We start from the raw sequence: 27313 nt of genomic DNA on the forward strand, positions 1-27313 counted from the left end.
GGGGGGGGGGGGGGGGGGGGGGGGGGGGGGGGGGGGGGGGGCAGCCAGGAGGGGCTTCAGGAATGGAGCCAGAGAGAGGACCCTTCCCACTGCTGTCTCCTCCCTCTCCTCCTGGGGGGGGGGGGTGCTCAGGTAGCTGTGGCTGCTGCCCCTCCTCCCCCAGAGCAGACACACACCTGCCAGTCCTTTCCCTCCCGGGGGAAGAGGGAAGCGGGGGACCGAGCCGGAGGCGGGACGAGGAGAGGAAAGGGCTGGAGGAGTGGGAAACAGGATAGAGGCAAGGAAAGAGGAGGCGAGAGGGGAAGGGACAGGGGAAGGAAAGGAGAGCGGGAAAAGGCAAAGAGAAAGACAGGAAAGGAAAGGTAGGGGAAGGAACGGCAAAGAGGAAGAGGGTGTGAAGAAAGGGCAAGAAGGAGAGGGAAGGGGCAGAGGAGGCAAACAGGCAGAGAGAAGGAGGGTGAAGAGAAACCGAGGAAGAGGAAAATGGGGAAAAGAGGGAGAGACGTGCGGGGGAAGAAGGGAAAGAGGTAGAGCGCGGGAGAAGGGAACCGGCAGTGGGCTCCCAGCCGCGGAGCGCACCGCTCTTAAGACACCCGCAGGCTGCGGGCCCCCTGCTGCCCCTCCGCGGGTTCCCGATCCCGGGCTCCGGGACAGGCGCCCTTACCTGACAGTGCCGAGGGGCCCAGGCCGGCGGGGAGCGTCCCCGCCAGCCCCCTTCGCCGGGTCCCAGGGGCGCAGCCCCGAGCCGATCCGAGCGGGCGCCGCGGCTCCGCTGCAGGTCTGAGCGGCCCCGGCGAGAACAAGGGAGCGAGACGGAGGGGGCGGGGGAAGGAGGCTCCGCCTGCGGAGGAGCGAGGCGGCTCCGCGGCGCGCGGGAGAGAGCCCAGCCTCCGACCCTCCCCGGCCAGCCCGGGCCCGCGCGGCGGGGGTGGGGGCGGCGCTGCCTGGCCGCCGGGCGCATATAGATGCGGCGCCCCTCCCGGGCCGTGCCCGCAGCGCCCGGCGAGGCACTCGGGCGGGAGGACGTCCAGGCCCCGGCGCCAGGCCGTCTCCGAAGGGCTGGCGGGGAGGGTGCAGCCGGGAGCGCCGAGCGTCCCCGCACGTCCCCCGCCGCGGGTCGGAAGGCGAGCGCGCGGCGAGGCGGGTAATTAGGCGCCGGCCGCAGAGAGGCCGGGCTCCCGCTCCCGGGGCAGCGTCTGGGGCTGCTGTGGACCCCGGCGGAAAGGAGGCGGCATTTGGGGAGCCGGTGCGCGGCACCACAGCCGGCCGACTGGGGAGCGCTTAAGGCCGTCAGAAGGGTCCAGGGAGTCCGCAGGCTGGGCCCAAGGAGCAGGTCAGGGACCGAGGCACGACAGCAGCGGGAGGGGACGGCGGTGGGGAGTGGAACCTTTTTGGTAAATCTCATTTACAGGCTCCCACTGAGCGAGTGGCTGCTGCCCCCTGGCGGCCGCTGTGGGAGGCGCCTTGTAGGTGGCGAGGTGACTAAACGCCTCTAACCCGGGACTGGGGAACCTGGTCTGGGACCCTCCTCTTCTCAGGGTTCTTCCCCTCTGACCTCCTGGGGGTGGGGGTTGGGGGTTGGGGGTTGGGATTGGTGGGAAGACGCTCTGCGGTGATGTGGATAGACCAAGACAGAGATGGAGGGTGGGAATTTCCTGCTCCAGGAAGCAGCAGCCTGCCTAAACTAGGGTATGGAGCGAAAGCAATGGTGCCTCAGCGCTGAGCCATCCTTTTCAATTCAGTTTGGCTCTCCCCCAGGCCCTGCCCAAGGAAAGTCAGTCACACACACTAGTTAAAACTAAGTCAGATTTTTATTATTTTTCCATAGACCACATCATTTAATAATAAAAAAAATAAAAATAAAAATTGAACAAAAGGAAAAGGTGGATATAAAGTGGAACCGGTGGGCAGGAGGCAAGGGCTGCAGGACAGAAGAGATGGGAACTGCAGGGGCCCTGGGACTCAGGAGGAGATGCTGATTCAGCTCATAGGTGACCCAGTCCTGGCCCCAGCTGTTCCCAAGAGGGGGTTGTGAGTACCCAAAGGAGGTGGTGAGCAGGATGGAGGAAAAATGAGAGGTCTGGGGCTCCTAGCTGTTCCCCACCTCTGGGCCAACCACCTCCATCCCTAACCTAGCTCTTCCCTCTCAGACTCAACAATGGGAAATGAGAGGGAGGAGAGGGCTAACTCCCAAGAGATAGATTATGGGGGTGGGGCTTTGGGGGGGAAAGACAGCCACTGCTCCATTTGGTATGTGGGGACAGGTGGCAGCCATACTTGAGCACTGGGTAAATGGTGTGAAAGACCCCTGGTTCTAGGGCGGTGGAGATTGTACCTATCCCTCTGTGGCCTCGAACCCCCCAGGGCAGGGTGGCTGATGCCTGCAGCTCTCCCTCATGTGTTCCAGCTAGCGGCGCCCACCCCGGTCCCGCACAGGTGTGCTCCGACTCCGGCTCCTGCTGTGGCGCTTGGTATCTCTGCGGTCCCTCTCCCTGCCTCGCTCTCGGTCCCTCTCCCTATCCCTATCTCGATCACCCCTGTCACGCTCCCTTTCCCTCTCTCGCTCCCTGTCCCTCTCTCGGCTGTGCTCTCGACGCTTCTCCCGCTCCAGCTGTCGGTTCCGTTCCCGTTCTGCTTCCTTCTCCCGCTCCTTTTGCTCTTCCTCTTCTTGCTCCTTTCGCCGCTTCTCCCGTTCCTTGGCCCGTTCAGCCCGCTCTGCCTCCTTCTGAACAATCTGCAGCAGGTAGCAAAGGCAGAGAAGAGGGATCTCAGCCCCACTCACGCCAGTCCCGCTTCGTCTGTATGTCCCTGGACCCTGCCCTAGCTCAGGATCATTGCCCACTTTGCCGTTAAGCAGGAACGGGTTTGTCAGCAATCACATCTTTGTCTCTGGGCCTAATCCCTCCAAGTGTTCGCCTTTTATACCCACGATAGGCAGCGGGCACCATCCATGCCCCATGCCCCGCCTCTGGTATTTCCCTAGCTACTCAGATGTGAACAAACTACTTTTCCCTTCAGTGGAGTACACCAGCCTCAAATTCCCAAAAAGGCTCATTACAAAGAAACTTAAATTGAAAAAGCAAAAAATCCTAGGGCTGCCTGGCTGGCTCAGTTGGAAGAGCATGCAATTCTTGTTCTTGGGGTTGTGAGTTTGAGCCCCACATTTGCTGTACAGATTACTAAATAAATAAAAATTGAAAAAAAAAAAAGGGCAAAAAATCCTAGAAGCAAACAGAAAAACAAAGAAATGGTTTCTCAGCTAGCTGAAACCAATTTCCAAGGATGGTCGGCACAGTCAGTTTCCTAGATGCACAAACCCAGTTTCTGTCTTCATGTTGATCTTCACACTCTCAGGTTTGGCTTCTCTGTGGCGTAGTCACCTGGTTCTTCAAACTGCCTTACCTTGATGCATCGTTTCTTCCCTTATTATCCTATGCCGATACCTGGGCCCTAAGCATGCCAGTAGTCAAGTGCGTCTCCCTGCACCGCTGTGAGGCCTGGCTGCTACTCGGAGTGGAGCATGAAGTGGGCACTCACCTGGCTGTCAGTCAGCGGAAGCCAGTAGATGCAGGGAGCTGCCTTGGTCTTACGGAAAAGGTCGTCCAGCAGCTTGGCAGGCGGTTCCTCCTGAGCTTTCTCTGAGGTGGAAGAAAGGGAGTCAGACCTTATGCCCTATGACCCTGTGTCCCATCCCATTTGGGTTCCTTTCCCACCTACTAGCAGGTATGTGTGTCCCCACAGCTAAGTACCTTTCTTCTCACTCTTCTTTTCTTTAGACTTCGCACGTTCCTTGCGGCGGCGGTCACGGGACCGTGATCGGGAACGGGGCCCTTCTCGAACTTTGTCCCGATCCCATTCACGCTCTGATCGAGTTCGCTCCCGCCGCTCCATTTCCCGTTCCCGCTCTGCCCACTGTTCCCGCACCGCCCGCTCCTGCTCCCGCTGCTCTGCCCGGGGGTGCTGTGGTGGCTGGGTTGGGGGTGGGGGCGGGGGGTGCAGGGGCCGTGGTACCCCCTGCTCCTCTGTCTTAGTTTCAGAGGGACGGTCCACCAAGAGGCCCCGGTGATAATCCAGCTGTGGGTAGAGGAGGGACAAGGATAGTCAGGATGGAGAGGATAACACTCCCACTAAAGGAGCCCAGGTTATCAGGGCAGACAGATTTTGGAGCCCCACGGTCCAACGAAAGGAACCAAGGGGTAGGGAGAAGAGGGAGAAGGAATCTCAGTGACTGCAGGTTTGGCCAGGATCTCAGCTGGATTCTAGCAGATAATGGCCTTCCCTGCCCCTCTCCTCCTTCCTTTCCCTAGGTTTCTTACCTCATCTTGCTCGGCGTAGTCTGCACAAAGGAATTTGGGATTGGACTGGGGCCATTTGACCCCATGTAGAGCTGTGCGAGTGGCAACTGCTTCCTCTACTGTTGAGTACTGGTGGAGGAAGGGAGAAGGCAGAGGGTCACAACAGGCCTCAATCCCTCCCACTTGCCACAACGCCCTCGAACCTGCCCACATTGGTTACAAAAGGAAATATGCGCCACAACCTAGAAAATCAGCTTCCTCCCCTCACCGTTACAAAGCAGTGAGATTTGATCTTGTCAATCCAAAAGGCCTCTTCCACCAGAGTTCCCGTCCGGCCCAACAATTCCTTTAGTTGGCCTAAAGTGAAGGGGCGCACCTGCCAAGGAAAATGGAGTTTCCAGGTCTTGAAGAAGGCAAGAACACTCCTGTAACTAGTCTCCAGCTTCCCCAAGTATCTGGCACAGGAGTACAACTTCAGAGTGTGGGTGCAGAGGGGGGAGTGTGAGAGGAGCGAAGAGCAGTAACACTAAGGGAGACACTATGTGCCAAGCCCTCTATAAATCCTCCAGACAGCCCTGTAGGCTCATACTTTGTCCCTATTTTTCAGATGAGGAGACTGGCTGTGAAAGATTAAGTCACTCAATAAGTGAGTAACTGGCAGATCTAGGACTGGAAGATTAAGTAACAGGAATGCAAAGCTCAAACTTTTAACCACTGAACAAGGCTGTGCTGTGGGAAATGACTCCGACTCACCAAATTGGAGATGTGGACGATGTTACTGATCTTGCCCCGGGGTGGGGAGGGCACCTGAGCAGTTCGGACTGGGTCATCAATTGTAATGGAAACTCCAGACTTTTGCTGGCTAATGGAACGTCGAGTTAAAGTATCTCCTAAAGTCACTATCAAAAAGAGCATATGAACAGATTTCAGCAGGGAGCAACGCTAGCTCTCTTACCTCCGCTACCGCCTTTCTCTTACTCCCTACCAAGCAGTCACTCTTCCACCCAACTGTGCTGAGTGCCTACAATGTACCAGGTACTGTCTAGGCAGGGCGCCTGGCTGGCTCAGTCAGTTAAGCGTTTGCCTTCAGCTCAGGTCATGGTCCCAGGGTCCTGGCATCGAGTCTGTTTCGAAGCTCCCCGCTTGGCAGGAAGCCTGCTTCTCCCTCTCCCTGCCACTCTGCTGACTTGTGCTCTCCTATCTCTGTCAAATAAATAAAATCTTAAAAAAAAAAAAAAAAAAAAAAAAAAAAAAAAAAAAAAAAGGTACTATCTAGGCAAAGCTCCTCATTATAGAGATTCAAAGATTCAAACCTAGCTCTCAAGCAGCTTACTAACTAGGAAAGGAAGGTAAAACAGAGATGCAAAACACTAGAATAAAAAGCAGGAAACATTAAAGGCTTTTAAGAGAGGTCCAAATAAAGTACACTGGGGATTCAGCGAGCTGCAGGCCTGACCCACCTTTCTTTACTTCATGCTCCACAGGCGGGGGCAAGGCCACCTCTACTGAAACCTGGGGAGGTATAGGGGGTTCTGCTTCAGGCTCCTTCTCTTCTTCCTCTTCTTCCCTTTGCCCATTCTCCTGGCCCTCTGCAGGAACTACCTGTAAGGTATCAGATAATCGAGGAACTCTTAAACACCAAACTGGCCCATTCTTCTCCGCCTCTGGTTTCCTGAGAGAGGCTGGGACAGTCAACTTAGCATGTTCCTTCCACTAGGGGAAAGATTTCATTCTCCTCCACTGGATCCTGGGATTATGAATGCCTCAGCTCTGCCATGAGGAAAACGAAGGCAGGAGTGGGCAAATTTTTTCTGTATAGGGCAAGATGAGAAATATTTTTAGGCCTTGTGAGTCATACACTCTGTTGCAACTCTTCAAGGAGAACGTTGCAGCACTTAAGCAGCCAGAGATAAGAGTAAATGAGATGGTGTAGCCCTGTTCTAATAAAATTTTCTTTATTATGGACAAGAGGTAGGATGTGGTAATCTGCTGACCCCTAAAATCGCAATTAGCCCAACCCTCCACAGAGATGGCAGATCTCCCTTCCAGGACTCTAGCCTGGCTGCCTACTCAGTCCACTGCCTGCTCCCCTGACACTGGGTACAAGAGCCTTACCTGGGTGACAGTTCGGCAGATCTTCAGCCCCTTGTCATGGGTTCCGTCATCACCATTACGCTCTGTCTCATCCTCAGAGATTCGGGAGTCATCAGCATGAAGATCCACAATAGCCTCCTGCCCCGCCAGGGGTTTGATGTCGGGGATGAGGCTCTGGGACACAGATACCCCCCACCCCGTTACACTGGGCCCGTGTCTACTCCCACCTCAATGTGTCTCATCCTCCCCTCCCTGGCTCCTCCCACCTCACCTTGAGTGACTCAGTGGTGATACTGATGGAGGGTTTCTTCTGTGTGGTGGCTGTGCTGGCTCCCCAACGCCGCTTCCGACCAGGCTGGCCCCCCTCTGTGTCACTGTTTCCAGCTGGCACCCCCTTGGTAGCTGCTGTCCCCAAGAAATAGGACCGAACAGTTAGATGGTCTTAGGTCCTCCGCTGGTTCACACCATTAACACCTAAAGACAGCCTTCGACTGGAATTTCAGTAAAAGGTTTATTACTTAAGGAAACTGTATTTGGGGATTGGGGAAACCATGCTTCAGAGTGAACAATAAAAGGACTGGAGCCACTTTCTGACCAATAAAAACTGCTGTATCTCTGAAGGCAACGAGGGATGGTTAACTAGGGTGGTGAGCAGTTTAAACTTTTAGTGGCAGAAATAACTAAAGTCATGGGGAAGACAGACTGAGAAGGACAGAGAATGCAGAAAAACAAGGCTATGTGATACTGATGTCTAAGTAGTTTCAGACTGTGACGTGATCTGATCATGCTTTAGGTTCACTTTCACACTATGACTTCACATTAAGTTATAAAGATCTAGCACACTTTTTCGATTTAGAGTTCCTCATTGGGAAAATGTTAAAAATGTTACTGTTTGAGGTGTGAGCACTCTCCTTTCCTCAGACACTCCCTCAGAATAAAGGATAAACGGATAAACATTATAGAGGAGTCCCTCAAACCCACTGCTGGTTCTGAGGGTTCAGGTATCTGAAAGAGAAAATCACGCAGGGCTAGATAGGAAACTGTGAGACACCTTATAGTGTCATTAGTTAAGAAAGAAATGTGACCTGGGGAAAATGACAGGGATTATCTGAAGTTTTGAATTTCAAAATGGAACCCTACATATGCCAAGAAGATGTAGATTCATTGGGTGGAGGAAGTGGGGTGGGAAGGGATGACCCAAGAATGCCACTGAGAGTGAGTGGAAACCTATTTCTCTATGAACTGATTTTTATGGTACTCCTGACCTTTATCAGGGATTTGGGGCTAGACTTACAGACAACGGAGATCTTCCTCTTGAATGATTTGGGCAGCGAGCTCTGTATAGAGAAGAAAAGGGGAAAAAAAAAAAAAAGAGAAAGAGACACACCCCACAGAGAGGGGGGAAGGAGGTTAGATGGGGCGGTCTTAGCACAGGCTCCAAAGACACAGAGAGAGAGAGAGACACAGAGACAGACAGAGACCAAAACAGAAGCGGCAAACGGCAAAAACGAAGCAGAATCAATGCAAGTTAGAGAAAAAAATAAAATCAAACATCACAGCAGGGGAAAGTCATCTAGTCCATACCACACCTGTGTATTAGCTTAACCAGAAATAAGCTGGAAGAGGAATTCAGGAGCCTCCCAGCCCTTTAAAGGCATAGGTCTTGTCCTCTTCCACTGTCTCTATGGGTCAAGAGGGTACCAAACCCAACAAGATATGCCCAGAACTGGGTCATCTAGTCCTCCCAGGTCTTCTTGCAAACTCTCAGAAAACATGAGGAAGCAAGGAAAACCAACTTTGGGATGATCACTACAACAAGGTAAGCCTCCTCTTCTCAATGCCCAGCCTGACATCCAAGGACTATGGCTCTGATTTACTGGGACAGCAGACTGTTAAGGCTGTCCATACCCCTAGCAGGACTAGACCCATCAAAGAGGATGCTCCTGAGCCAAGTGCCAGGAGAAAGACTCTAAAGGTGCCTTTGGTAAAGGAAAGCTATTTTTTTTTTTTTTTTTTGAGGGGCAAACTGTCCCCAGGGAGTCTCTTGGCTTTTCAACCCACTATAAAGAGCTCTACCAGAGCCTTACTGTTTCCTCTCCAACCAAGGCTTAAGCCTTAGGGGCTCTGCCAAGGATCAGAAACTCCCAAACCTGTCTTTGAGCAAGTTTTTGCCCCACTCAGTGGGAGAAAGACTCTGGATAGAGCAAAAAGAGGGAGAGAGAGAAAAGGGGATTACAGTATTTTCAGATTTCAGTGCTTATTTCTGGAAAAACTAAGACCTACCACCCTTCTAAAGGGTAGGGCAGGACCCTCTTGATGAAATCCCCTTTCCCCATCCACCCCCCAGCCCCATTTGTGTCGTCTAACCAAGTCTCCTTGGTCTCCGTTAAGGGCCAACCTGACCCCTAGCCGGGCCGCTCTCGATGGGTAAGTTAGTGAGGAAAAAAAAAAAAAAAGAAAAGAAAAGAAAAGAAAAAAAGAAAAGAAAAAAGAGTAAAGAAAGAAGGAAAAAAAAAGGTCTTAATTAAAACAGGAAAAACATGAACCAAATAAATAAATCCAATAAAGAAATCAGAAAAATAAAGAGAAAATAATCAAAATAAAAGATTAAATAAAAAGAAGAAGAAAATAAAGAAGAAAATAACTAGGAATATGACAAATGTTCCAGGTACCATCTCACACCTGGGATCTTCAGTTCAGCCAATCGCACCTCACTGTGTACTGTATCTAGTCAACCGCCGGTCCAATCAGAATGAGCCCTCCCTGCTAGGCGCTGTGCAATTGGTGGGGGGTTGGGTTGGCAAAAAAGGTGGGCGCACGGCGTGGTGGTCAGCACGGCACTGCCAGAGTCCTCCCAGGGGCGCAGGGGGGGCGGGAGGAAAACGTGTGGGGGGACGCTGCCCAGTTTCCATGATGTCAAGACAGTTCACTGGCGGTGGCCAGGCTCAGCGAGGGGTACAGGGGGAAAAGGGGCAGAGACATCAGTCCCAGCCCTGTAGGGGCATCATCTTGCAGTCCCTGATGAGATGGCCTGTGAGCAGCAGGAATGGTCCTGGCCTTTTATCGTGAGAGGCAGGCAGGACCCTATGTCCACCAGTGGCAAGATCCAGCAATACCACCACCCAATACTTGGAATCCAGGTGATGACTCCAGAGTCCCTTTCTCCTCTGCCTGTAAATGGGGAAGGGGTCCTCTCACCGAGTGGGATCATGGAGCCTCTGATGAAGGCAGCCTGGGGGCAGTAGGTGGAGAGCCCCAGGACCTGGCACACATTCAGCAGCAAGGTCAGAATACTTTTCTTCTGAGAGTTGTGTGTGGCATCTCCTCAGGGACTCCAGCTGAGACAGTGCTTCCAGTCAGGTGGATGGATGAGCCCCTGCCTCCAGGGATGGAGGAGAAGTTGGAGCAACCCACATGCTGCCCTTCACCATGGACAACAGGGACCAAAGGAAAGTCCATCTGATGAGCAAGTGGTGATACATGGCTGGCTGTCATCAGCATTAAATCCCTGGGCTCAAACCCTAGACTTCTCTGCAGGGCTCCTAGTCGTCACAGCTTAAGCCGAGAGCCTCCACTCGGTATTTTACAGCATGGCACTGTGATCACAAACATTGACTCTTTAGGAGATCTTGGTGCCCTAGATGGGAATCCCAACAGTCTGTAGCAAACAAGTCAACCCACAGTCCTCAAAAGGGTAAGGGCATGTGGACAGGCGCCCCAGCACTGACACAAGCTCTTCTTGGGGTGTCCCAAATAGGGAGATGATGCAAGTCCACCCCTTTCCAAATGCTTTTTGCTTTCTCAATACAAGTCTCTCCAGAACAGTGCTCTTCTTGGCCCCCTGATGTAAGCAAGGCAGGGAGGCAAAAGGGGGCCCATCACAGGATCCCATATACATGCCCCCCTCTGGCCAAGACACCTGGATAGCAGACTCGGCTCTGATTGGGCAGCTCAGTAGCAGCGGGTGGGTCCAGAGGAAGAGGCGGCATCAGCGATTGGCCAGTTGGGCAGGGTTATATTTTACGGGCGGATTACCGTACATGAGGTACTTGGACAAAGTTTTACGGGGAAGAAGGACCTTGTAATAAATAATATTCTGCACATCAAATCACTTTCACCGGCCCCCACCCCCGCAACACACACCAAAGAAAGGCTACACACAGGACAGTCCCTCCCATCCTGTTACCCCGCTCCCAAACCCAGCTAATTCTTTCTCTATTACTTTAAGAGCCAAGAAGACTTCGCTGGCTCTGATGGGGGGAGTCCCCATGAATTGGGTGCAGGATACGAGATAACATATATGCTAAAAAAGGAAGCAGAGGAGTCAGAGATATATGGAGAAGGGGCCTTTGGGATCACCCCAAGTGCTGGCTTCTTAAGTAACTATATCTCTCCGATATGACCACTAGAGGGCAGAGGAGGAACAAAAATTCCTCAGCACAGTTCATCAGCTGAGAACCACCAAAGCCCACTAGATGGCGGTGAGCCCCCACAGGCTTTTAAAAAGGAGGGAAAGCTAACATTTACCACAGGGAGAAGCCTGAGAGGGTAGCAGGGAAAGCTGGGCCTGGGTGTTGGATAAAGGGCCATTAACTGACTTTTCCTTTAGTTACAAACTTCCAACAGTCTGGACTGCACTTCCCCAACAAAAAAAGAGGAATGAATGAACCCTGTCCCCATCACAAGGGGTCTCCCTTGCTAAACCAGCGAATTCTCCCTTGGCCCTATCCTGATCCAAATCTGCCTACCCCCTCCTTTAAGCTATCCCACTGTGTAAGAGTGATTACCAAAGTGGTCTAACTCTCCTCGGCCCCCTCCTGTCCACCCACCCCAACAGGTGGCTTGGAAATTTACCTCTTTCTTCTCCTCATCTTCAGCACTGCCCTCTGGGCGGTCATCATTGCTGATTTGGTCTGGAATAGGCACGGGGGGTTCCGGAACCTCATTTTCAGGTCTGTTTTCACTTGTGTCCATGGTCACTTCCTCCTTCTCACTGACAGTATGGGGAGAGGTAGGGAGGGAAGGGCAGGGAAGAACCAAGGGGAAGAGAGAGCAAGATGTTAGGTTTGGGGTCAGGAAACCCCCATGCCTCATTACTTGGGTGGGGCTGGGAGAGCTGCTTTTCAGATGAGACTAGATACCTTGCCCCCACAGGACAACTGGCAAACTGTTTTCCTTGGGAGAAGAGCACAGATCGTAGCAACCACATCCACCCACTGCTCAGATGGGATAAAGCTGTGATGTGTGGGGTCAGGACTACCAACTGTTTTTAGGCAATTCAACAGAGTACCCTTACAAGGAAAGGAAACAGCCCTCTAAACAGTCCCTCAAATGTGACCGATTTGCCCACAACCCTGTACCCTCCCTATCCCCTAGCCACAGGCATCTTTTAACAAAATTGCATGAGAAATTAAGGGAAGCCTGATTGCTTAAGACAAGAAAGAATGGCTGTGGCAAGTGATCCCACGCTTGTGTTTACAATCAACTGCTTAATAAGGCCTACCGACCCACAGGATCTGGAAACAGGAATGGAGAAACGGGGGCGGGGGGAGAAGTGGTAGTTGCAGGGAAAGCAGGGCTGGTGAGGGTTCAAACTTCAGTAAGGACACTCTCATCCAAAAGGAAAAATGACAAATGCTGGAGTTTGAAAGCTCAGAGAAGAATCAGGCCACTTTTACCTTCTCAGAGGTGTACGAATTGTTCTTACATTCAGCTTTCGCCCAGTTTCTCCCACTCCCTCATTCCAACTTCCAAGAGATAAAGAGAGCAGGCCTCCCAGTCAGGACACACCCTCCCCCACACCCTGGATCCCCTCCCCACTACAAATACTGAATCCCCCCACCCCCACTCTGAATCACACAAGTTAGCTCCCACTTCAGGGAATGAATCCCAGAGATTCACGTAAGATAAACTATCTTCCCATCTCCTTTTTCTGTCTTCATCCGTAACTTCTATCTCTAATCTCACTCCCACTACCACCCAAACATTAAGGGAAAAAAAAAAAAAAATCAAATTAAGATGATCAGGGGCCCAAGACCCAGGAGAGGGGAAACGACGCATCCCCACGCTGAGAACCACCACCAGAAAATTCAGCATTCCCCACAGGCTGACTGACACTCAGAGGTCAGAACAGCCTCCCCAGAGCAGGCAGGGAGGGATGCACGGGAAGGGGGAGGGGAAAATCGGAACTGTGCCCCCAGCTATCCGGCACCCACAGAAACACGCGATTCAACTGCCTAAATCTAAAGAAAAGACTTATACAAAAAATACCTATTTCCCATACGGAGAGGGCAAGTTGGGCCAATTAGAAACCAGGCAGGAAGGACAAAGGGGGAAAGCAGAATGACTGAAAACAAACCAAAACGAAAAGACGGAATGAAAGCCATGGGGAAAAGGAGGAGGATGAGGTAGGCTAGAGCGGTGGGGAAAAGGGATACATGGAAATGTGAAGCTCTCACCCTTCTTTGCTTTCTGATAACATGATTTTTTTTCTCCCCCTGGAAGTGCTGTTTATCCCTTTCTGGAATGGAAGAAATAACAAAAACCAAACAAAAAAAATCCTAAAAAATTAAAAAAAAAACCCACAACACCTTCCTTGTCCCAAGAGCCCACCACCTCCTCCCCAGCCACCCGATCCAGAGAGAGAAAATCGAGATGCAGCAACTGGGGATCCAAAAAATGGTAAATGGAAGGGGAGGTGGTGGTGGTGAGGGGAGGCTAAAATAGATCTGGCTTTTAAGAGATAAGCGTTAAGTCCTCACGGCAAACCCCGGGTTCGGCTGGATTGGTCTCTCTGGAGAAGGAGGAGGAAGAGGGCCAGGCTGCTGGTAGTGGCTGGCTCTATTGTATTGGCGGAGCGGCGGCGATCAGCCGGAGACATGCAGAGGAGCCATCTTGCCACTTACCCAGCAGCCCGTGTGTGCGGATGGGGGAGGGCCCTGCTGCAGCAGGGGAGGGGAAAGAGAAGAGGGAGGGCGCTGAGTGAGCAAGGTTCTTATCCTCTGGCAGGCCACAGGGAGCTCACTGCTGGCTCAATAGGCCTGGCCTTTTTCCTTCTTTTCTCAGGTTACAACAGCTACCGAGGCCTAACCCCACAGGGAAAGGGTGCACTCTCCTTGTCTTCCCAGGGGGCGGGGGAGGGGGGCTGGGTGGAGAGGACATACAAAGTTACAGCTGCTTGCTTGGAAGATTCCAGAGAAAAGAAGAAAGGAAACAGCAGAGCTTGGGAACGAAAAATGACTAAAGAAGGAAGATAACAAAGCCAAAGTTTAAAAAGGCACAGAATGGAGGGTCATGAGCAATTTTTCATGTGCTCACCTCCCTCCATCCTAGAAGCCAGTCAGCTGTTCATGCAGGGAGGTGGGATGAGAACTAGCTCTATCCAATCACTGGAGGAGCTAGCTGGCTGCTCACCCCAAGCAATGACCACGTGTTATTACTCCAACCTGTCCTTTCTCCAGGGATGGCGGGAGGAGAGGATAGAAGAGAGTTCCTTTTTGAATTACCAGTAGAGAGGGGGAGAGAGGTCTCTGAAGAGATGACAGACAACTTTGTTTCACAGAGTCTTTAATCAGGTCACCCTGCCCCGGGGTCCACTGGAGCCAGAAAGGAAAAGGATAAACAGGGCAAGGGGACCTTGGGTAGCTGAAGCATGAAGGCCACTTCTTGGAGCAAGGGCTCCAAGGTGGCGGCTCCGAAGTAGATAGGAAGCCGGAGAGAGCTGTTACATGGGCGGTTGGGGGGGGTGGGTAGGGGGCTGTCTGCTGGGCCTGAAGTGTTTGGGAACTAAATGGAAATTATTAATCATGGGCATCTTCACCAGACTAAATGTGAAATAAGCTGACTCTAACCACTCAAAAAAAAACACACTCAGTAGATGCTCAAAGACTTGTTTTTTGACTGCAAAGATGCTCCTTTTGTATCCTAGCGGCAGCAGAGGTTTAACAGTAAGGTATTTAATCAAAAACTTGGTATTTATTATCTCATTTGTAGTATCAGAGCTTTCAGCCAGGAGTAAATTTTCCTCCCCACTGCTTAGAATCTTGTACATGCTGACTACATGCTAAAGTGGTCATGTTTACACATTACTCTAAAAGTTCCCTTTCACTTAGTCGCCACTGTCTGCTCATTAAGACTGAGAGCTCTGCAGTCAAACTGGCTAGGGACCAATCACGGCCTGACCCTGTTCCACAATTTCTGTGACACTGGGCTAGTCTCTGATCCTGTAAAGTGGGGATCACAAAATACCTATCTCATGGAACAGTATGATAAGGCTTTGCCCTTAGAAGTCTGGCTTGGACAACACTCTAAGTCAAGGTAAGGATATGCATTAAAAACATGTACATTTAATATGCCATTTATCTCATTTGATACCACCTATGGAGGTTTTTCTGAGTTTTCTCAAAGAGTAGACTGTGCTTTCTCTGATGTGAAGGCACTCAGTAGTTGGTCTGACAGGTTTTCAGCAAGGACCTCATCACCCTGTATAACCACTGGATGACTTGCCCCACACCTCCACCTTGTAGGACTCCTCAGGGTCAGGGACTACATTTCTCAACCCTAGCCCAGGGTCTACCACAAAGAAATGCTCAGTAAGTATTTCTGAAGTAGGCTGTCACTGTGTGTACCAAGTGGACACTTTAATGACTGCCTGCTGAACTAAGTTTTCTTCTTCTTAAAGTAAGTTCTACACCCAATGTGGGGTTTGCACTCATGACCCCAACATCAAGAGTCGCATGCTCTCAATAGAGCCACAAAGCACCCCAAAGTTTTCTTCTTAAACATCACTTTAGATGGAATTCCCACAGAGAATGTTACCTCACAAAGAATGTTACCTTCCAACATCCTCAAATAAACGTTCCCTATCCATCAACTGTCTTAAAATAGTTTCAGCTGCCAATATGCCTCTCCAGAAGTAGCTTCCTTGGAGGAAAAATTTTTCTTTCATTGGAAATTCTTTCTTGTTTTTTCAAGAATAAGAATTTTACGACATTATCCTTGGCCTTCTTTAGACTCAGTGAGTTTGTGCCATCTATTTCCCCAGAAACAATTCTGTGGGATCCAGGATTCCAAAGACTTTATTTTCATAAGAAAAAGGGGAATCCTTGAAACTGCCCCCAAAAGAGACTCAAACCTACTTGCTTGCAGGACCAGTCCCAAAGCCTTGTCAGCTACTTGTCAGAGGTCCACACAGCTTTTCTTTGTAGCCCTTTTTAAACAAAAGGCATCTAGACATCTCCCTTCCCACATTTAAGTTCTTGCACAAATATTTCTGGTATCTTTGAAAAATCTGTGAAACTGCATGGGGGCTTAGGGACAGGAGATCTCTATCCATAATTGAACAGCACAAAAAGCATCTGCAGCCCAGAAGAAAAGGACAGAACTATTTGGAGATTAACAACATCACATTATAGTTAATATCTAAGATTCAGAAAAACTAACAGAAAAGGAAATTTCTACAGGCGTATATGTTTGAATTTTAGTTACTACAGAAAATTCATGAGGAGCTGAGGACCTGATATGAAATAGTGGGATGTGACTATTCTCAGGCAGTGAGTCTTAAATATAGAATACCGCAGGGGCATACTAGTTTCAAGATAACCAAGGATGATGTGATTTGGGGGGTATGTCCTTAGATTCCAATTTCTCAGTAAGCAAATACCACTGATGATCACCAATAAATTCTACTTTTAAAAATTATGCATTACTGGCATACTGGTACTGTGGGTTCCCTGGAGAGTGACCATTACATTGTCATATTGGTTTAAAGGACTATTTTCTTCCTTGTACTCAGGCAAAAGGACAAATAAACGTAATAAGCCAAAAGCCCAAAGCCGCTATTGCCTGCAAGGGTTGTGTACTCAGAAGGTTGTATTAAGAAAAATTCAGGTTTGAATCAACTACTGCTGGATAATACAGTTGCTCACATGTTAAGTTCTTTTTTCTCCCCTATTTTTTTTTTAATGTAAAAACAAAGTAGCATCATATTCTGCTGTATGAAGACACTTTTGTTACATCCATAGCAGGCAGAAGACTTGATTTTGGAACATGGCTCAACTGAAATAGGACTGAGGCCCACAAATTCCTGTTCCAAGCAATGACAAGATACCTTACCTCATAAATTAACAATTCCTCAGGGCACAATCAGAATCAGAATGGATTTAACAAAGCACAGAAAAAGTTAGGCAATCTCTTCCAGGTGCTGACAGGTCCTTGAAGTCTTTTTTTTTTTTTTTGAACATTTTACTGAATCAATAGGCCCTAGCTCTGTCTCTTGTTGAGACAGATAGGAAAACCAAGGTGAAGCCACAAATTGTTGATCCCACTTTTAAAACTGGCCAGAGGCTCCAGAGGTCACCAGACTGAAAACTAGGACTCTAGAGGAGTGAAAGACTAGGACGACTGGTGTGAATCAGATGCAGTATGGCTTCCAGAAATGGAGGCAAACCTCTCCAAGAGTCATTTACCAAATCCAGTGCCAGAATAGCCTATGAGTTTAGGCCCTTGGGCATGTCTTTTTATTAAGCTGCTGAATAGACCATCTGGGAGACAGGCAGAGGGAAAGTAGGTAAAGGGGATGTGTGTGAGCTACTCCCGAGCTCAGATTGCATTTCTCACCTATAGGCTGCTTCACTGAAGCTTGCCTAGGCAACAATGGACAGTCTCAGTATTTGCCCAGGGTGCACTTGCCTATCACCTTGTTGGAATCAATGTGACTAAATTACCTGTCATAAAGTGGAAAATCGAAGGCACCTTTACATGGGGAGAAATACTCTGTACAGGACTCCGAGTTTCATGTGCCTTGGACTTGCATGCTTAAGTCCAGAAATCAAGATGCTTCACAACAGCATCAAGTGCTATTGCCAGGATCTCATACACCCACTAAATTTCAGGGCAAGCAAAAACCTTCTTAGAAAATTACTTGCTTCTCAAAGTGTAAAGGAGGCAGTTCCTCAGGCCCAATTACTAGTAGGTTGTCAACACCTACTTCGAAGCTGCCATTATACAAAGGACATGCTGCAGCCCCTTGGGATGGGGTAAGGAAGGGCAGGTATTATCTCTGGTTGATCGATATGGAAGGGAAGGTGTCACCCCATTTCCTCATCGATGGTGTAGCTGGGGAATCCTGAACACCTTCCAGAATCCGCGGTGTTTTCACTTTATGGTCCTAGAAGAAAAACCCTCTCCAAAGGATAATGTACTCTCCCCAAAAGGGAAAAACAAAACTTTTCAAAGGAAGTAGAGTGAACTTTTGACTTTCAAACCAAAAAAGTAATGGCCACAAGATGGCAGCAGAGGCAAGACTATTAGAATAGACAGTAGCGAAGGTGTATCCCAAGGCAAAAGCTATACAGATAGTAAGGAGTACAAAACTAGTATTAACGTCATCAGGAAATGAGATAATAAATCATGTCACCTGCCCACCACCCTCCAAAATCAGTCTGAAACGCTCAGAAGAGTGTAAATTATTAGACTTTTACATAAAGGGAAAAAGCATACTGGTAGTATTAGTGTTAAAAAGACATAAAACCAACAGAGAACAACTTTAGGCCAACTGTCTAAACTGGATGTTCACTAAAGCAGCACAGGATTCTTAATGTCTAAAAGCTAAGCAATCTTATTTCCACAATGTTTTGCTTTTCACTTCCCTTGGGACTCTAAAGCCAGGAATTTGGGTTCAATGGCTTCTTAACGTATAGTACCTAGCTCAGAACAATGAATGATATAGCTATTCTTACTTGTACTTTTCTAAAACTAAATATAAGGAATAAAAACTCACATTAATTATGTAAATGGTAAAAATCAATCCAAGGGTCCCAGAAACAAACTTCTGGTTGATAGATGCTTCATATTTTGCTGTACTGTATCCAGTAAGAACTAAGATAGACTATGCTTAATAAAAAGACGACTAGCAACTAAGGAAAACAACAGAAACTCAAAACACCTCTCTGTGCCTTTCTTGGTAGACTCTTGACATCCTTCATTAAAGTGTGTTCCCAGGCTCAGATGTAGCTGGTAAATATGAGTTAAATATTGAGTTAAAATGCCCTGAGTCAGGGCGCCTGGGTGGCTCAGTGGGTTAAAGCCTCTGCCTTCGGCTCAGGTCATGATCCCAGAGTCCTGGGATCGAGCCCCACATCGGGCTCTCTGCTCAGCAGGGAGCCTGCTTCCTCCCCTCTCTCTCTGCCTGCCTCTCTGCCTACTTGTGATCTCTGTCAAATAAATTAAAAAAAAAAAAAAAAAAAAAAAAAAAAAAAAAAAATGCCCTGAGTCAACTCCCTTACACTGCCCTGAGTTTGGAAACCAAAGCCTCCGCTATCTGCTCCTTAAAGGAACTATTTTAGTCAGATGATCCCAGATACGCTCTCTAACCACCACTTTTCAGAGTATCCTTAGAAAAGTCGGTGGTGGCTCTCAATGTAACTGAAGCCTAGCCTTTGTCCAGATAAAGCTCTGCCTTTACGTTTTAAAAGGAAACTAGGACTGCTTAGTCAAAGAACCCCCGGGAGCAAAGAACTACTCCACACTGCCAGTTCCCTGTTATACCCCAGCTGAGAGATTACTTACACAGTGTGATGAATCCTTTCTGATTCTGGTAGGTGAGCGGTCTGGGTCTCTGAGGTTTGGGGCTGTGTTGCAGCTGGTGGCTCTGCCTCTTCAGCTTCACACTTCTTTGGGCTCCCCTGTCAGAACAAACATAGCAAAACACCCATAGCAACATACTTAAATCTGCTTGGTTCCTTTTTTTTAAGCTGGAGCTGGTAAAAGGCAAAGCAGGACTTCTACAGTGACAGCTCCACACTTAGCCCTAGAGATCTTTGTTATTTTTGTTTAGAAAGTGGAATGGAATGCTGCTTAAGGAATTTCTATGCCAGCAATCATTTTATTAGACTTCTTTTCCGAGAGAACTAAGAAAAGCCTTCCTCTGGGGCAGAAAAAAAGATGACACTCTGTGGAAGTGACCCTGGGAGCCCTGGAGAGGAGGACCTTGCTGCCTAGCCTCATATAGAGCTTTCATGAACTAGGGAGTTGGAACAGAGGTCAGTGGAATCATACAGGTATCCCCAACCATCTATATTTCTACTGAACCTTATCCAGACTGACCTTCCAGTTTTACAGCTAAGACAAAAGGGAAAATCATGCCTAATCCTCCATCTCCTTCTAGGGAGAGGGCATAATAGCCTACCCGCTCAGGCTGTAACCTCTGGGTCACATGCTTTTCAGCTGGCTCAGGTTGGCTCAAACGCCTCACTCGGATAGAGGATGAGGTGGAAGTCCTCTCCTTTGGCTCAAGGACCTGCAGTTGTGGCACTGGTGGAGTTGCAACCTCCTGACCAGAAGAGGAATCTTTGGTTTCAGTGTAGCTGGTGCTGCTGTCCCTGGAGACTCCAGGGCTCAGAGACTAAAGAAATGAAGCACATAAGGCAAATTATTTTATATGGTATATATTCAGTACATCACTGAGTTTTCCAACTTCCACTGACTCAGTTAATACTTTGGACCCTTCCCTCCCTATGTTTATTCCTCTTTGAGTTCGTGATCTCCTTGATTTCCTAGAGTATTCAGCAAATTACTTAAGTCCCGGGGCGCCTGGGTGGCTCAGTGGGTTAAAGCCTCTGCCTTCAGCTCAGGTCACGATCCCAGGGTCCTGGGATCGAGCCCCGCATCGGGCTCTCTGCTTAGCAGGGAGCCTGCTTCCCTTCCTCTCTCTGCTTGCCTCTCTGCCTACTTGTGATCTCTGTCTGTCAAATAAATAAATAAAATCTTTAAAAAAAAAAATTACTTAAGTCCCAACTATGTGCTAGAATACTAGGATACACATGTAAAAAGGCTTGTACCTATCTTCAAGTTTATAGTCTAGTGAAGACAGGTAAAGGATTCAGCTTTGGAATCGAAGGGACTCAAAAAAATTAAAAGGACTCTATTTAGGGATTGATGAATTAAAAATTAGATTCTGAAAAGACGGGAAAGTAATCACTGACCTGGGGAGTAAAGGAAGCTTTTCCCATTCCTGCCAGAAATCATAATAGGTTCTCCTGGGGTTGAAAAACACTGGAATACAAACAAAACACCAACGCACCCAGGATTCTCCCACACTTACTTTTCTGCTGTTGCTTGAAGCTGAACGAGAACGGGAACGGGAACGGGAACGTGACCTGGACTCTGATGTTGATCGGGAGCCCATCTCGGATCTGCCACGAGGGTTGGTATGAGTACGTGCCCGAGATACATCTCTCTGCTTGGATCTTGGAGATGAGTGAGACTGAGAGCCTGAGCTGTCAGGAGAGCGAGATCTTGATCTAGAACTGGAGGATGAAGAGGAGGACCGGCTTGAGGAGGAGTCAGCTGACTGTTTCAATCTGTGGCTTGGGAGAAGGGTATGAGAAGCCCTTCTACCTTCCTTCTGTTCCAAAGACAGCTGTTTCAGAGATTCCTCGGTGATCCCTTTGGCCGGTGCTAATTCCTCGATTTTAAGAGGGAGTGGTTGAGCAGATTTTTCTGCCTCAGTTTCAAGACCCTTCTGGGTTGAGCATTCAGCTAGTGTGCTTTTCTGAATTAGAGGCAGGACACTCTCCTCTGGCACTTGCTCTGCTAGAGTTTCTGCTTTGGTGTCTGCAGGACTTGACAAAGGAGACAGGCCTCCCACCAGCTGGACAGTATGCTGAGATATTAACATCTCCCTGATCTCAGCATCTGTAGTAGGAGGAGAGAGCTGAGTGAGGACAGGGGGAGCTGGGCCTTCCATGGGCTCTATTTCTTCTTCACTCTGGAGCTGTGTAGTAGGTGGTGGAGAAGATGCTTCCTTGGTAAGTAAAGGTGGGGGAGTTTCCTCCTCACTGGCATTTTGCTCTGGTTGTAGCACAAGAGGGGCCTTTTCTAGATCTTCAGTCAGTCGAGGAGGGGAAGGAGACTTTGATTTTTCCTCCAAGCCTTTTGAAGATTTTATTTCCTTTTCTTCTTTCTCAAGAGGAAAAACTGTTTTCATTTCTTTCTCCTGCTGATGTCTGGCCATATGACTTCTTCTGGCTTCTTCCTGGGACCTTGTGACTCTTCCTCCTCTCTCTAACCCCTCCTGTTCCTGGGATCTTACGGTTTGGGGTCTCTCATCTATCACCTCCTCTGGTTTTACTCTGGGCAACTCTTCCCCCTCTTCTGCTTCTTCAAACTGTTTCAGGACTGGTGCATCCCTAGATTTTTGTCCTTCATCCTCCTCTTCCTCTTCCTCCTCTTCTTCCTCTTCCTCCTCCTCCTCTTCTTCCTCCTCTGTTTTCAAATTTCTATCTGCTCTGATCCTCAGATTTCTGGAAGGTGTTTCTTGATCTTCCTCCTCAGCCATCTGGCTACACTCAGAGAGTTTAGCTGCTCTTGCCTAAAAGAAAAGATATACAATGGATCCAAGTATCTTTGCTCACTATCAGAGGAGAAAGGGTCTTTCAGGAGATACACATAGGAAGGAAAAACTAAATGATACATGCTTGCATCTACACAAACAAGTGTGCCAGTAAACAAGCATGACCTATCAAGCTCTTATGGGGATCAAAACAGAGTGCAAATGAAATGCAATAATGAAACTGCTACTAGTTCATTTTTTAGTTTCAAGCTTTAAAAATAAATATAAACTGAACATCTAGAAAGTGGCAAGGGGGTGGGGGAACCAATCTATCATTGCATAATGTAATTATTTTTATCATTTTAGTATATTTAATTTTTTCCACATCGTTTCTTTTCCATACTCATAATCATACCACAGATACACTTGTGTTCTGCCCACTTAACACCGTATCATACGGCTTTAAAGTTCTAATTGAATAACTCTATCTTTTCTAATAATGTACTTTAGTAACACAGACCAGCCTGTTAACTTTCATAATTTAGTTTTGATTTTTATATATTTGCTTAGAAATCTGAGTAGACCTAATCAAAAAACAAAAAAAATAGTTCTTTTGTGTGGGCTGCCCACATGCCACCCAGACTGAGAAGACCCGGACACTTTGGGGGCCACTGGGGCCACAGCCACATCAGCAAGCACTGGAAGTCGGAGAAGGTCAGGGTAATGCTGGGGGCACACATCATCATGTGATCAACTTCAACAAATATCACCCAAGTTACTCTGGAAACAACAAATATCACCCAAGTTACTCTGGAAACGTTGGTATGAGGCGTGAGCACTTAAAGAGGAACCAGAGCTTCTGCCCATCTGTCAACCCTGACAAACGGCGGACCTTTATCAGTTAGAAGACATGGGTAAATGCTGCCAGAAACAAGCCCAGACCTGCTCCTATCCTTGATGTGGTGCACTCAGGCTACTAGGAAGTTTTGGGAACGGGAAAGCTCCCCAAACAGCCTGTCACCGTGAAGGCCAAATTTCTGAGTAGAATAGCTGAGGAGAAGATGAAGGGGGTTGGAGGGTGCTGTGTCCTGGTAGCTTGAAGCCATATGGAAAAAGGTTCATTAAATGCCAACAAATACTTTTGGAAAAAAACAAAAACAAAGAAAAACGAACAAACAAAAAGCATCCCGCTCAAAGAAAAAACCCAAAATGAGATAAAGAGGAGAACTACAGAAATCAAAAGAGACACAAACTTTGAAAAAGTCCAAGGAAGAGGAGCAGGAGATACCCAAAGCAGTACTTAAAGAAGTGATGCTTTAAGAGGTATTTGAGTTACCTGTCTGACCCTCGATGATCGTCTTTCTCCTTTTCTTGGTTTATCATCATCAGATTCACCTTTCTCTTCAGAAATAGAGGAGCTTTTTCCTATCAAATGAAAGAAAATCAAGACAGATTCATGGCATAAACATTCATTCAAGGATGCTTTCTAAAATTCAATCACAGCATATGAGCTCGACAATACATATCTGTATTAATTAAACTACATGAGGGACTATATGAAGTTCTAAGGTGGGGGATGGGGGGGCCGCCTAGGTGGCTCAGTTGGTTAAGTGTCTGACTCTTGGCTTTGGCTCGGGTCATGATCGCAGGGTCCTGGGACCAAACCCTGTGTTGGGCTCCACACTCAGTGGGGAGTCTGCTCCAAGATTTTCTCTCTCCCTCTGCCCCTCTCCCTCCTCACATATGCGCACTCACTTGCTCGCTCTCAAAAATAAAGAAATTAATCTTAAAAAAAATAATTAAGTTCTAATGGTCTTATTAATAATTCCTGCTGTGCACATCTGGAATATTTTCAGTATCTCAAAGCCAATTCACCTATTACAAACAACTGGAAAATAATCATCGGTGGCTTCATAACTACCAGGGGCTTCAAACTGTCTTGTAGGGATGTACAAAGTGCACTTATTTCTATAAAATGTTTTGTCACTATTTTTCTGGATTGCCTATTGCAACCACTAGTTTTGAACAAAATAGGATGATTAACAGTTTGCAAAACAACAATCCTATGAAATAAAGTACTTATAAAATGAATTGTTTTTAGGTCCGAAAATTCCTAGAAATTACTTCAAGCCACTGGACAGGGCTTCAGAAATGGGCCCTCTCAATTATGTCTTTATATGAAAAGCTCAAAGTGAGATTTCTTTTTGAAAGGAAAAATAAGGGGCGCCTGGGTGGCTCAGTGGGTTAAAGCCTTTGCCTTCGGCTCAGGTCATGATCCCAGGGTTCTGGGATGGAGCCCCGCATCGGGCTCTCTGCTCAGCAGGGAGCCTGCTTCCTCCTCTCTCTCTGCCTGCTTCTCTGCCTACTTGTGATCTCTGTCTGTCAAATAAATAAATAAAATCTTAAAAAAAAAAAAAGAAAGAAAAAATAAGTTTAAGAAAGCTTAAAAAAAAAAAAAAGAAAGCTTGAAAACCATCAATCTAGGTCATTTCAAATAATAACTCCATATAAAACTGGAAAAAAAATTTCATTCACACTCCATGAACGAAGGTAACTGTGCATAAATCACTTAAACAATTTAATCTTGGGGCACTTGGGTGGCTTAGTTGGTTAAATGTCCAACTCTTGATTTTGGCTCAGGTCATGATCTCAGGGTCATTAGCTGAGCCCTGCGTTGGGCTCCGCACTGAGCACGGAGCCTGCTTGAGATTCTCTCTCTCCTCCTTCTGCCCCTCCTCACTCTCCTGCAAGTGCTCTTACTCTTAAAATGAAACACAACAAAACAAAATACAAAAAAAGGACCAACAACCAGGCTGTGTCTAAATGTCTTGACCAAAAAAGGGCAGAAATGAACTGAAAGATTTCTAATCTTCCTACCAGTATTAAAATCTTACACAAAATATGGGATGCCTGCGTGGCTCAGTGGGTTAAGCCTCTGCCTTCGGCTCAGGTCATGATCTCAGGGTCCTGGGATAGAGCCCCAGGCTCTATCGGGCTCTCTGCTCGGAGGGGAGCCCGCTTCCCCCTCTTTCTCTGCCTGCCTCTCTGCCTACTTGTGATCTGTCAAATAAATAAATAAATAAAATCTTAAAAAAAAAAATTACACAAAATAGCAATGCAGATATTGATGAGAGCCAGTTTAGAAAATAGCTTTAAGATGAGTATATTCCAGATACATAACTCAGTTAGATTGCGCTCAATTTTAATATAGTACAAAAGGCTTAAATAAACCATGAAACCATGTCCTAGACTAAACTGGTACAACTAAAACAGACGGTGTTTTATTTTTATTATTATATTATTATTAGATAGCTTATATTATATATACATATATAATATATATTATTATTAGATGGTTCTAACCCAAAGTCTTATTTCTATATCCCAATAATCTAAAATGAATTAATCTTTGCTCCTGTAATTAAAAGAAAAAACAGAAAATGAACTAAAAGACTGCACATATTCTGTAAAACTTTACTCCATGATCACTTTACTCACAGGATCTCTGAATATATACCATTTCATATCTGGGTTAGTGAAAAAAGACTTGCATTATGGGTGTCTGTACAGGATCTATGGTTAGGATATTCAGTAACAAGCCAGATTCTCTAGCAAACACTGAGGGATAATCTGTAAGAAATTAATAATGTGGTAATTGTAATAATCAATAATTAAATTAAATAACCTGGATTATTTAATAAATTAACCAATAATTAAATAACCTGGAATAGGTTAAATTACAACATGAGTAAAACCGAAAAGAAAACTGTTTTCCATTAATTTTAGATAAAGCTCATCTACAAGTTTAAAATAACCAATTTTTATAGTTTAACAAAAAAGAATAAGGTAGAGACCTGGGGGTAGAATGAACAGGCAGAGCAGAGAGGATTCTTACAAGGGTGAAAATACTCTATGATACTGGAATGATGGATACATATTATACATCTGTCCAAACCCACAAAAGGTACAACTCAAAAGTGAACCCTAAGGTAACATATGGATCTCGGGTGATTATGACTTGTCAGTGTAGGTTCTTCAATTTTAAGAAATGTACTACAATGGGGGCACCTGGGTGGCTCAGTGGGTTAAAGCCTCTGCCTTCGGCTCAGGTCATGATCCCAGGGTCCTGGGATAGAGCCCCGAATTTGGGCTCTCTGCTCAGCAGAGAGCCTGCTTCCCCTCTCCTCCCCTCTCTGCCTGCCTGTGATCTCTGTCTGTCAAATAAATAAAATCTTTAAAAGAAAAAAAAAGAAAGAAAGAAAAAGAAAAAGACATGTACCACAATGATGGGGGAATGTTGTTAACAGGAGACACTATGCATGTGAGGGAGTAGAAGGCATACTGGAAATCTCTGTACCTTCCTCTCAATTTTGCCATGAACCTAAAACCGTCTAAAAAAATAATGTCTTAGGGGTGCCTGGCTGCCTCAGTTGGTAGAACATGAGATTCTTGATCTCAGGGTTATGAGTTCAAACCCCATGTTGAACATTATTTTTATAAAAATTTTTTTTAAATGTCTTAAATTCATCCAGATACTTAAGAATTTAAAAACTTAAATAAAAATAAAAAAAGAAGAGGCGCTTGGGTGGCTCAGCTGGTAAGTGTCGATTCTTGATTTCGGCTCAGATCATAATCTCAGGGTCATTAGATCAAGTCCTTTTGAAGCCTGCTTAAGATTCTTTCTCTCACTCTCCTCCATCCGTGCCTCCCTGTCCCCTTGCATACTATCTCTCTCTCTCTCAAAAAAAGAAAAGTTAACTAGGTCAGAGGGACAATGAATATCTGTATATTGCAGATATTTTAAGCTTTACAAAGACAAAGAAAGGTGAGAAAGATTACAGAGCAAAGTTTCAACTGAGGTTTTTTTTTAGTTTGTGAGACTATGAATTATTTAAAAACTTGCTTTTTCTTCTAGTTTTTCCAAATTTTCTTTAATAAATACATACTACTTTTTATAGTAAGAAAATATTATTTAAAAGGATAAAATCCTACCCTCTGGAGAAAAAATACACCCTTCAAATCCTATGAACAGCTAAAATTCATAGGCCTAGCCAACCCAAGTACTGGCTTTTATCACTGCAATTCTTTTTTATTTTATTTTATTTATTTGAGAAAGATAGAGAGATAGTGAGCAAGTGTGCATAAGCAGGGGGAGTAGCACATGGAGGGAGAGGGAGAAGTAGGTTCCTTGCTGAGCAGGGAGCCCAATGTGGGGTTCCATCCCAGGACCCTGGGATCATGACCTGAGCCCAAGGCTTAAGAAGGCAACCAACTGAGCCACTCAGGCATCCCTATCACTGCCAAGTTCTATCTAAGAAACATTCTCTTTGTTTTCTTATTAATTTAAAAACAGGAGTTATATGCACATATTTAAAGCCATATTAAAGATGCTTTGTGGTGAACAACAAGCTCTCCATAAGCACTTATACACTCTGTATAAATAAATGTGATTTTAAGGGGTAAGAAAAAGACATGTTTTATGAAGTTGGTCACAGATAAATGTGTCAAAGAGTTCTAGAGTTGTGATTTTAAAATTAGGTATGTACAAGTAAATAGCCTCTTTCTCCACCTATCGAAAGCTGAATGCTGTTTT

General features: G+C 46.9%; 2 protein-coding genes across 5 annotated transcripts in view; both read right to left on the minus strand.

The window, feature by feature from the left end:
- Positions 1 to 756, minus strand: part of LOC111140654 (cadherin 24) — a 10177-nt gene extending 9421 nt beyond the window's left edge. Inside the window, exon 1 of the mRNA XM_022492854.1 lies at positions 665 to 756. The gene's annotated coding sequence lies outside the window, so the exon portion shown is untranslated. The remainder of the gene's footprint in view (positions 1 to 664) is intronic.
- Positions 757 to 1798: 1042 nt separating this feature from the next.
- Positions 1799 to 27313, minus strand: part of LOC111140671 (apoptotic chromatin condensation inducer 1) — a 34369-nt gene continuing 8854 nt past the window's right edge. The window contains exons 5-20 of one of the 4 annotated variants that reach the window (XM_022492877.1): positions 23057 to 23145; positions 20491 to 21759; positions 19576 to 19791; positions 18957 to 19072; positions 11650 to 11652; positions 11244 to 11382; positions 7684 to 7726; positions 6661 to 6794; positions 6411 to 6563; positions 5756 to 5897; positions 5049 to 5194; positions 4564 to 4671; positions 4317 to 4424; positions 3750 to 4074; positions 3538 to 3638; positions 1799 to 2734 (exon numbers count right to left, since the gene is read on the minus strand). In XM_022492877.1, the coding sequence (XP_022348585.1) occupies positions 2408 to 2734; positions 3538 to 3638; positions 3750 to 4074; positions 4317 to 4424; positions 4564 to 4671; positions 5049 to 5194; positions 5756 to 5897; positions 6411 to 6563; positions 6661 to 6794; positions 7684 to 7726; positions 11244 to 11382; positions 11650 to 11652; positions 18957 to 19072; positions 19576 to 19791; positions 20491 to 21759; positions 23057 to 23145 (3419 nt within the window). In that variant the 3' untranslated portion in view covers positions 1799 to 2407. Of the gene's footprint in view, positions 2735 to 3537; positions 3639 to 3749; positions 4075 to 4316; positions 4425 to 4563; positions 4672 to 5048; positions 5195 to 5755; positions 5898 to 6410; positions 6564 to 6660; positions 6795 to 7683; positions 7727 to 11243; positions 11383 to 11649; positions 11653 to 12847; positions 13292 to 18956; positions 19073 to 19575; positions 19792 to 20490; positions 21760 to 23056; positions 23146 to 27313 lie in introns of those variants that run through there. The other 3 variants (XM_022492878.1, XM_022492879.1, XM_022492880.1) reach the window with 3 other exon arrangements.

The sequence above is a fragment of the Enhydra lutris genome, unplaced genomic scaffold (assembly GCF_002288905.1).
Source record: "Enhydra lutris kenyoni isolate GAN:26980312 unplaced genomic scaffold, ASM228890v2 scaffoldscaffold4, whole genome shotgun sequence".
Classification (NCBI taxonomy): domain Eukaryota; kingdom Metazoa; phylum Chordata; class Mammalia; order Carnivora; family Mustelidae; genus Enhydra; species Enhydra lutris.